The sequence below is a fragment of the Meriones unguiculatus genome, chromosome 1 (genome assembly GCF_030254825.1).
Source record: "Meriones unguiculatus strain TT.TT164.6M chromosome 1, Bangor_MerUng_6.1, whole genome shotgun sequence".
Classification (NCBI taxonomy): domain Eukaryota; kingdom Metazoa; phylum Chordata; class Mammalia; order Rodentia; family Muridae; genus Meriones; species Meriones unguiculatus.
The window spans coordinates 178,928,989-178,940,134 of record NC_083349.1 but is presented as its reverse complement, the minus strand read 5'-3'; the positions used below and the strand labels follow the sequence as shown (position 1 = coordinate 178,940,134).

At 50.4% G+C, this 11,146-nt stretch overlaps 1 protein-coding gene across 1 annotated transcript in view; it reads left to right on the top strand.

Annotated features, from left to right (window-relative positions):
• The first annotated feature begins 2,409 nt into the window (after window positions 1-2,409).
• Pou2f3 (POU class 2 homeobox 3) overlaps window positions 2,410-11,146 on the top strand; it is an 84,590-nt gene continuing 75,853 nt past the window's right edge. Inside the window, exons 1-2 of the mRNA XM_021636910.1 lie at window positions 2,410-2,623; window positions 9,380-9,448. Coding sequence (XP_021492585.1) covers window positions 2,596-2,623; window positions 9,380-9,448 — 97 coding nt within the window. The 5' untranslated portion in view covers window positions 2,410-2,595. The remainder of the gene's footprint in view (window positions 2,624-9,379; window positions 9,449-11,146) is intronic.

Genomic DNA, 11,146 nt, shown 5'->3' with positions numbered 1-11,146 from the left:
AAGATGGCTAGTACTTGAGCAATGACTCTTGGGGTTCCTCTGCCCATCCCCAAGGAACACAGGAATACAGAAACACAAAGATTTTACATACAGTAAATTCAGTATGGAACACAGTTCTCCACACTAGGGGAGCACACACTACTAACGGATGAGTGAAGAGATGAACAACAGCTCAGACAATGTTTGCCAAAGTCTCCTCACCCCACCCCCACCCCCCAATCTTTGGAGCCTTTAAGCTTTTCTTGCAACTGTGAACTCCAGAGATCCTGTCTCTTTCTCAGCTCTTCCCTCCCTGGAGAATGCTGCACCAGCCAACACACACACCTCAAACCCAGAATCTTAGCTAGCTAGCTCTTGGACATCATCAGATAAAAACTTCTCTGGCTTCGAGAATACTAAAGCCCAGGGGGAAACGAGGAGATTCCACGTGGGGAAATTGCACCAAGCCCTAGATTAAGTGGTCAGGGTACCAGACCCTGAGTACACAGGCCATGCAAATGTATGCAAATAGAGATACGGAAATCACAAGCACACTGGGGTCTATGGACATGGAGCAGGTATCTTTACTGTGTTGATGGCAGATGAGTACAGCTTTAGATTAGACACTGAGCACAGGGAAGGAGCCCAACAAGGGAAGGAAGGGACAGGCTGAGAATGTCCTGAGTGGGACTTCCAGGATCACTTGAACCTCCAAAAGCCTTAGCCTAATCTCTTTCTGAGATCAGAAGAAACAAAAAGAAAGTCCCTTCCTTCTTGCCAAGAGGGGCAGGTGGGTATGACTGAGACAGGCACTTTGCCCAGCCCTGAGGACTCACTTATGCCCTCCCCACTCCTCCACTTGGCACTTAAACCTTCTGATGTCTGGTGTGCCCAACATTGTTCCAGGACCTGAAGGCAACAGAACAAAACATCCAGTAAAGTAAAAAACAAAAACTAAGAGGTGAACTAAGAAGAGGCCACAAAACCCTCTACCTAGGCTGCAAAAGCTCTAATCACATCTGGCACCTTGCATGCATGATGCTCAATGTTCAATTCCCAGTGCTGGGGTTGAAAATAGAGTGGAGGGCATCTCCACTTCCCCAGTCCCAGACACTTCCAGCTTCAAAAGGAAAGAGCGGACAGAGCAGTGCCACAGAGCACAGAATTCTGTTCTTGGTTGTTTGTTTGTTTGTTTGTTGTTTTGGGGGAGGAGCTGTGTTGCTCGGCACACAGCCTCAGTGTTCCCATCAGAGAAATAGAAACGGTGCTACTGTTTACAGGTTTGCTCGAAGTTTGGGAGAATAGGACGTCAAGGCCTAAACTACATAAGGGGACTCTACCTTAAAACAGGAACAGGCTGGGAATACGGTGCAGAGCTGGGCAGCACTTCAAAATATCAGCAACAACAATAATGATGACATTAAAGATGTCTTTCAAGTTTTCCAACTCCGTGTCCAGCCCAGAGTAAGAGCGCAGTAAACCTGGGGTATTGTGAATGAGATGTTCAGGAGGAAAGAATTTTTTATTTTATTTTATTTTATTTTTTTAAAGGCAGAAAAGCCCAAAGCCATCCTGGGAAATGGCTTGGGACCAGGGTGATGGGAGGCTAATGGGAATCTCTCTAGAAAAGAAATAGAAAGTGAGGCTCTGTACTCCTGAGCTGGCTGGGCCACGGAGTCACTCAGTGGCAGCTGGAGAGCATAAGGAGTCTTCTACTCCTGCAGGGGCGCCCTGGAATGGGAGGAGCCCAGGCTCCTCCAGGTTTTGGATAAGTCACTCCAGTCCCTGGAAGGTGACCTTCGCCAAAACGGCTGGCACTGGTGGACATTCTCCACACCCTTCTCTGTCATAACTTTGAGATCGGAGGTGACGGTGGGCAACAGTAGGGAAGGGGCAGCCCTGTTGGTCTGGAAACAGTAAGGAGAAGCGGCTGCAGTCCAGGTCCTACACTGACGAGGGCAAGGCACGGGCACCAGCCCGGTTTGGTCACCTGCTTAGCCCTGATAGACGCCTGCTATTAACCCAGGCTTAAAACGGGGTGGTAAACCGTTGGAAGTCAAGACTGTTCGCAGCACCCCCAACTGCCTTTTCCAAACCCTCCCGGGTCCTGCGCTGCCCTGCTTAACTTTTCTTGAGCACAACCAGGCAGAAGCCCGGGGTTCCCCAGAAGGGCAAGCTGCCCCCGGACTCCGAGCCGCCGAGGGCGTGCTGGGGAGGGACTGCTAGGCGGGGTCTCGACAGACAGGTGTTCCTCAGGGTCGGGACCCGCCCCGGCAGCACCTCGACACCCCTCTCCCAGCCCCTAGCTCCACACATGCAAATCCCCTGTTTTGCATGGGCCCCGGGCCAAGCGCGGGGGCCTCGCCAGGGGGCGTGGCCGAGGCCCCCGCCCCGTGCCGCGTGCTCACCTGGGGAGTGTGCTGAGCCTGTCGGCGGCGGAGTGCTGCCGGGGCCGGAGCAGCGGAGTGCGCGACCGAGGTGGCAGCCGCTCCCGGAGTGGCGGCAGCTGCGGCGACAGAGGGCGGGTGGAAGGAGACCCTGGCTTCCCCGGGGGCCAGGCTGGGGCAGCCGCGAGGGACCTGGGGGGGCGCTGGCTTTGGCCCCGCCTGGGGCAGGATGGTGAATCTGGAGCCCATGCACACAGGTGAGGGGCGGAGGGAGTGAGCTCCGACAGGTGTCACTGCTCTTGGGAAGGGACCAAGGACCGGGACACCGTTGCACCTCGCGGGGGCGGGGGGAGGAGAGGGGATAACTCCCGGATGGCCAGGAGAGGGCGATGCGGATAGCGGGTCCTTCCGGGCCAACGTAGCTAGGTAGATGTTGAGAGGGGGGTTAAAGGGGCAACTTTGGGATATGAAACCTTGGAGAACAATGAATAGGAGTATGAAGTTCCTGAAGCCCCAGATCTGGGGAGTTAAGACAGTGCGTGGGACTTGGGTGTACTGAAGTGCTGGAGTCCCAGGAGGTTGCAGGAGCTGGGTGGTTCACTCACTCAGCTAGGGTGTGGACCTGGGAGTGCATACGTGTACCCACATGCTGCGCGTTTGGTGTCTGGGCACCTGTGTGAAACGCAGGCAAAGTGGGCATGGGGAGGGGGGTGCCTAGGGGAAGTGGGTAGGGTGGAGCAGATCCGAAGGCGCACCTGGGGCAGATGCCATGCCACGGGGTCGTTCATTGATTAGGACTTGTGCAAGCATGTGTGTGTGTGTGCGTGCGCGCAGTCTCCCATGTGTGTTGGGAGAATTGGTGGGACCAGTTCCCCGAGGAACCTGATGAGTCTCGGACTACACGTGTCAGGCACGTGTTGGAGGTGTGTCCACTCATTATCCATGGGTCATCCAGTGCTATGGACTCAGTGCATAATGGGCCTGCATCCCAGAGGGGATTGGCGACAGGGACATCTGAGTCTGATATCCCATGACCTCCTTTCCTGATGAACCCAGGAGATGGGAAGGCAAGGAGTCAGTTTCCTCTGGGGACAAATGAGAGGTGGTGAGAACCAGCCCCACCATTCACTCTCTGATCCTTCCGTCTACAGCTGGGCTGAGGGTGCTATTGAGCTAAAGGGGTGGGCTTGGTGATGGATTGAGGTGGGAAGGGCTCATGTTCTGATGAGATGCCAGAGGTGTTGGGACAAGTAACAGAATCAAAGTGAGAAAGTTATACCTAAATTGGCTACTTGAAGCCCTCGTACCTTACCCCTCACAGTGCAAGGACCCAGTAATTTTTCTTTAGGACTTCAAGGTTGCTGCAGAGATTATGTTAATTGCTCTAGAAACGTTTAGAGGTAGAGAGAAGGAGGAGGAGGAGGAAGAAGAGGGTGAAGAGGAGGAAAGCAGATCTTCTGACCCACCTAAGAACAAAACAGGCTAGAGCTTCCTGTCTCCCACCACTCCCGGAAACTGGCATCAGTGGGGGCCCAAGGAGGCCATGATGCTTAGTTCCACTGAAGCTGTTTCCCAGCAGGACTGGGTGCAAGGGTTACTGGTGGAGAGATGTTGGCACTCAATGGCTGGTGCCCGGGATTTGCCAGGAAGGATTAGGTGAGGCTGAAGGAACCATCCAACTGGGTGTAATCCAGTGTCTGAGGAAAGTTTTCAGATCCAAAGCACTACTGTGGAACTGAAACTACCCCAGGGGACAGGTCCTCTGGGAAGGCATTTCAGCCCTCCTTTCCTATCAGGAAGGCCAGTGTTCAAGTGGAAATGTGTCTCCTCCAAAGGTAGAAATCGGAGTTCTCTAGAACCAGCCAAGCTCAGGGACTTCTGGGGGGTTTCCACCTCCCCGAGTACTGCAGGCTTCTGCCCGGGGAAGTGGGAGGAGGTGGGAGAGCTGGCTCCTGGCAGGGTAGCAGCCTAGGAACTGGAAGGATCTGGTAGAGAGCAAGAGAGGAGAGAGGTTGGGAAGGAAAGGCCAAACCCTTCCACCCATGCAAGCCCCTATCAGTTGCTTCTCAAAGGTCTGTACAGCTCCGCCTACAGTGCTGTGGGCAGTGTGCTGAACCCAAAGTGGGTGGTTCCTCAGGATGGGGGTTCATCTGCCTTTGTGTGCATCGCCTGGTTTACCTTTCCAATGGTCGTGAAGCTCTCCCTGCTACATTCTTTCGACAGCACCGCCCGCCCCCTAGCGTTATTGGTCTTCCTCCATGTCTTGGCCCTGCTGTAGTGTGTGCGCGCTCACCATTCATCGACATACCCAAAGGTTTCTGGGTTTGCAACTTTCTGTGCTGCCCTTGCTTTCTCAGTTCAAGATCTTCATTGTCATTTGAGATGCAGTCTTGCTGTGTAGCTCAGGTTTATATCAAACTCAAATTAATCCTTCTGCCTCAGCTTCCCCAGTTCTTGGATTGCAGGCATAAGCTGATGTGCTGGGTTTTTGAGGGGCCTTTCGATGGGTGTATGGAGGAAGAGGCCCCCTTCTTTCATTATACGCTCCCAGCACTGCTCCCTCAGCCTAGGCTTCCCTTTATTTTAGAAACCTGGTGTAGTCCCGCAGTAGTAATCCCATATTCTGCTGCTTCCAAGTCCCCTGGAATTCCCGACCCCAGGCCTTTAGGGGTGACGCCTCCTTCATTTCCTGGGGTAGTACCCGTGCAGAAGGAGAGTGGTAGGAGCCCTTCAGAGGGCTCCGTAGCTGTGTGAGCCCTTGAGTCGGCTCTGACTCAGGTTTGCCACAGCCTCAGCTCTGTGTTCTCACAGGACACCTTTCACCGTGGAGCCTGGATCTGGAGCAAGTCGCTCGGGAGTTCTCAGATAGAGAGGGGCTTCCTGCCCTTGGGCCTGAAGGGATAGACAGGAGCCAGTCAGTTAGAGAGGGAGAAGAGAGAAAAGTAGCTCAAAGTCAGCCAGAGGGTACCAGTGTCTGCCCTGGGGTCTTTCTGTGTTTTTCACTGTCAGCTCAGGGAGGGAGGTTAGTGTAGCAGACTTGTGCCGGTCGGAACTCAGGAATGCTATCTGGGTCAAAAGGCCTGTCAGAAGAAGGGAGAAGAAGAGTCTGCAATTGAGGCGTTGGAGCCCTGGCTGGCTCAGAAGTGGCAATGGAGGGTCCCAGAGAGCGTGCCCCCTGTAGAGGGACCCGCCAAAGAAAGCATTTGAGGAAAGAACTGAGATGCACGTCTAGTTCCTTCCTAGGAGGGAATAGTGACAACAGGGGAGAGGGGTGAGGCTCCTGTTTGCCCCTGTTTGGACTCTGGAGGACACTCGGCCTGCTGCCTGGAGACAGCAGAGACTTTGGGGTGCCTGTATTTCCGGGTGTTTATTGGGGAACAACTTCCCACCAGGCCACAGGAAGGCCAGGACAATTTCACTCTATGACAGAGCTAGATGGGGCAGATTGCGGTCTACATGAGGTATCTGGGCGCTTACAGTGAGCAGCTGAGCCTCCTCAGGGAAGGGAGGGTGGCAGAGAGACGACTCAGACAGAGATAAGAACAGAGCCGAGCCGGCCCCACCCCACAACTCTCTCCCTCACCCCCGGCAGTGCTGTCCAATGGGTGAAGGGTTATTGCCAGCGTCTCAGGGAGTTTCGGTGTTGGCCCATTTTTAGGCCGAGACCCAAGGGTCCCTCCCACCCATCAGCATCAGCCTCCTACCCAACAAGAACAGGTTCTTAGCATTGGAGCATGCTGGGGACTGAAGGAGAAGGCTTCCAGGTTATCTCACCCTATCCCTCAGGAATCTCCACTCCCTGCCTGAAGAGACAGGCTGTCACCAGGTCATGGCAGCAGGAGGGACCTTGGATGTCTCTAGAAATAACTTTCAGACACCATTAAGACTAAGCTTTTAAGTTTATTTAAAGGACAAGCGAGAAGACTTCTGGGTGTAGAGTGATGGAGGGAATGGGTGTTAGGGGAAAGCTGGAGTGACGGGCAACAGAGTAAGCACAAAAAGCCACCTGTTTAAGTCAGTCCTCATGGCATGTATTCCCAGATACTCCGGGGAGGCTAAAACATGAAGATCACAAGTTCAAGTCCTGCATAAGCTAGAGTAAGTATAAGGCTAGCCTGGGCAACTTATTGAGACCCTGCCTCAAAACTGGAGAGGCCTGGGGTATGTCTCAGTGGTAGCAGAAATAAGATCATACTTGTATTCTTAGTTTCCAAACACACACACACACACACACACACACAAGTTACAGGTCTAAATGTCCAGCATTTGAAATAAGTTGACCTGGGAACTCTGATTGACATTGTGGCTTCACTGTCCCTCAAGCTTTTTCTCTTCCCATGAGCAGTTTTCCTCTGAAGGAGGAATCTGAAGATTTCTAATGGCTTTCTCCGTGACTTACAGAGATGCAAGACTGAAAGCCATAGCTATCCTTGGGAGACAGGAAAGGCTAAGGAGGGGACATGACTAGGATGCAAGAGAGGACGGGAACTCATGTCTAAGCCATTGAGTAGACACCCGCTTTGTTTCCATTCACCATTTCACTTCATCTTGTCCATGCCCCTGGGAGGTTTGTTCATCATCTCTGGTTCTGAGTGAGAAAATTCACATGGTCATTTGTAGTTAGGGTCTCCTGGCTATTTAGTGATGGCCCTGGCTTTACACTCTGGTTTGTCTGCTGCCCAAACCCATGCTCTGAAGTCCTCAATTCTGCCCCTGCTTAAGCAGGGTCAAAGCCAACACACACACGGAGAATTTCTGCTGTCTTCCCAGCAGGCTCTGGTTTGGAGCTTTTTCTCTACACTACAGAGAAATCGCTGCGTTGAAGCGTGGGATTCAGGTAGATGTTAGGCATTATTACCCAGCTCCAAGCTGGCCCAAAGTGAAGCTCACTGTTCCAGCAGCAGCAAATGAACAGTGGCAGAGGCCCCAACTAATTCTGTAAGTGCATGCATATATGCAGTCAAGGCTAACTATCTGGAAAATTAGCAGGCGCTGCAGGAAGGGCTGAGGCTGGCTCAAGGAAGGCCTCCCAAATGCAGAGCAGTAGAAGCTCTCTCCTGAGACTCCCACAAACACAGAGCGCAACTTGGCTGTCTAGGAAGACCCTACTGAGCTCTCACAATATACCTGGTGTCTTCCTTCTCTGAGCAGTCCTCAGAACCACAGGGACTCCTACTACTGGCACACTTGCTGGTGTCTGTATCACTGCTTTGCCTGGCACCACACTCACTTCGTTACGGAGCTGCAAATATATTTCAGAGCTACACACTTTAGTGCCTTTCCAAGAATAAAGGGGCGGCACTTTCTCTCCTCTTTTCCTGGAGCAGAGGTCCACCCTTTTTCCTCATCCTGATCATCTCCAGACCTCCGACGTCTACACTGCCAACTGCCTGATTACCCGATGCAAATTAAGGTCGCCTCCTTAGCTGGGATTGGCTGTGGAGCCTCATATGCAAATGAACTCACCAAGACTTTATCTGGTTTGAAAGAGTCAAAGTGCTGCCCCGGAGAAGAGGGTGGAATTGGGGAGGGGGTGCGGTTCCCACACAATTTGAATAAAATATTCTCTGTCTTAAACATCAGGATTTCGATGGTTCAATAAGGAGAGGAGCTGAGAGAGAGAGTGAGTTTGAAAATGCCTCTTTCTTTCCCACAACTGACTAGGGTAGAGGTTTAGGGCCTCTTAGGTAGTGGCAGCTTTCTGTTATGGGTAAATGTTTAATTTACTGTGATGGCACAGAGTAGGAAGGACAGAAAGGAAGCAGCGCGTGGGGGCTGACATGTGACCCTGTGCAGGTCTGCTTTCTCAGCTGAGCACCTCCTTCCACCAAGCAACTTGGACAAGATCTCTGAGAGGGGTGGGAAGGAGGTATGGTTTGATTCCCTGGGCAGTGCACTGACCTTTGAGAACCAGACATACCGCAGAATTGGGAACGGAAAGGAAAGAAGGGCAAATGCAAACTTCAGTTAAAGTGTGCTTATCTTCTAGGGTAGCCTTGTTAAGTAGAGGGGAGGGAACAAATGCTGCTTGATTTGTACTTATAATATCATTATTATTATTATTATTATTATTGTTTTTTTCTGAGACAGGGTCTCTCTGTGTAGCCTTGGCTGTCTTGGACTCACTTTGTAGATCAGGCTGTTCTCCAACTCACAAAGATCCACCTGCCTCTGCCTTTCTGAGTTCTGGGATTACAGGTGTGCACTACTGCCGCCTGGCTATTTTATTATTTTTTGAAACAAAGGCTTCTTTTCTTTCCCTTCCTTCCTTCCTTCCTTCCTTCCTTTCTTTCTTTCTTTCTTTCTTTCTTTCTTTCTTTCTTTCTTTCTTTCTTTCTTTCCTTCTTTTTCAAGGCAGGGTTTCTCTGAATAACCATAGCTATGCTGAAACTCACTCTGTAGACCAGGCTGGCCTCAAATTCAAAGTCTTCCTCTTTAAGTTCAAAGCTGGCCTCAAGCTGTGGTCTTCCTGGGCTTATAGGCCTGTGCTACTATACCTGGATTTCTACGAAACTTTTTTAGTTTTTTGAGACAGTGTGTCTCTGTGTAGTCCTGGCTGTCCTGTAGACCAGGCTGTAATTCAGAGATCTGCCTACCTCTGCCTCCTGAGTGCTGGGATTAAAGACCTGTGTGCCACCATCCATGAAACTTTAAGAAGACACATTTCTTAAATTACAAAAGAAATTAAGGGTGGGGATGGGCAGGGCCCCCACGCTGCTTCTAGTCCTTATCCTTGTTCAGTTTTATCCACTATGTCTGGGAAATGGACGGTGGCCATGAATGATGCAGAAGGTGAGAGACCCCGAGCCACTGTGGGGAGATGAGGGAAAGGAGGGGATCTGTGCCTCCAGGCTTATGAATATTCTAATGGCTGTGTGTGCGGGAACCAGGAATTTGAAAGTCTGATGCCTGTTGTAATTACATATTCATCTTTGCTGTTTAGTTAAAGCCACGTATGTCACAGCAAGAAAAATGGTGACCTGTTATTAAAATCAGTCGTGGTTCCCCTGCAGATATCAAGATGAGTGGGGATGTGGCGGATTCCACGGATGCCCGCAGCACGTTCAGCCAGGTGGAGTCAGGTAAGATGTTCTCTTCTGGGCGTTAGTGCTTAGGGGAAATTGTCCAGCAACGTGGTGTCTCTTCTTGCTAAGGTAAAAGCTGGATCTTAGGCCCCGAGGGACTCCTATGGAGATATCGAGGAGGCATGGCTCTAAAGCCTTGGAATAATAAATATTGACCTTGACAGGATAAATCTCTGGAACCAGGAAGGAGCCAGATTCTTAGGAACAAAGGACAAAAAGTTAGTGAGGACAAAAAGTTAGTGAGGAGAGAGTCACTCCTGCAGTGCTGGACATCCAGTCCAAGGCTTTGCACATGCTAGGCCAGGGGCCAGTGTTCACCCACCGTGTCTGGTGACATGCATGTGTGATAGGAATTAAAGAGCCTTGCCGGGACAGGAAAATGCCTTAGCACTGAGCCATAACCCTACTTTTTTTTTTTCTCAAAGATTTATTTATTTGTTATGTATACAATGTTCTGCCTGAATGTACACCTGTGTGCCAGAAGAGGGCACCAGATCTCATTACAGATGGTTGTGAGCCACCATGTGGTTGCTGGGAATTGAATTCAGGACCTCTGGAAAAGCAGCCAATGCTCTTTACCTCTGAGTCAAATCTCCAGTCCCACACTCCTACTCTTCACTTTTATTTTGAGTCAAGGATTTGCTAAAACTCACTATGCAATGCCTCAGCCTCCTGGACCAATTTTTAAAGAGACTTTTATTATTATTATTATTATTATTATTATTATTATTATTGCTCTTACTATTATGGTGTGTTTATATGTATGTATGAGTGGAGGTCAGAGGACAACTTTGTAGAGTTTCTTCTCCCTTTCTGTGGTTCTGGGGATGGAGCTCAGGTCCCGTGTCTTGCACAGCAAGCACCTTTATCCACTGAGCCATCGCTGTTGTGGTTCATGCTTTGATATCTGTGCTAACATGGAAGCAACAGACTGTATTGACAGCTCCTGAGAGGACTTGTTTTTTGGTAGATGCAGACTGGCATCTTCCCCTCCAGGCTCTGTTTTTCTTTAAGACAGGGTTTCTCTGTGTAGCCCTGGCTGTCCTAAAACTGGATTTGTAAACCAGGCTGGCCTTGAACTCAGAGATTCACCTGCCTGTGCCTGTGCCTCTGCCTCTGAAATGCTGGAATTACAGGTATGAGCCACCACCAAGCCCAGCTTCCATCCAAGGTTTTTCTTGGCTTTGTTTTTTTTTTTTTTTTTTTTTCCTGAAACAGAGTTTTCCTATATAGCATTGGCTGTTCTAGGTCTCACTCTATAGACCAGGCTGGCCGTGAATTCAGCAATCTGCCTGCCTCTGCCTCTTGAGTGCTGGGATTAAAGGCATGTGGCACCACTGCCCCGCTTCATCCAAGGTTCTTAAAAGTCTTTCTTAAGGAACTCAGCAGACAGGCCTGAGTACAAGTATTAACTTTCTGATTGGTGTGTGTGGCTGGTATTAAGCTCAGAGAGGAAAGGATTGGTTCCTTTGACGTGACTTTGCCTTGTAAAGAAAAGAAAGGAGAAAGGAAAGAATTGAGATATTTCTTTCTTCTCTCTTGTTGTCATCATAGCCAAGCCTCCGTTTGAAAATGCTCTCTAATTAAAAAGAACTTGAAGAAAGATAACTAGAAGATAACTTTAATAGCCTCCCAACAAGGCCCCAATTAGTGTTTCATCTGGAGACAGAAGTGAGAAGGGGGAGCAAATCTAAT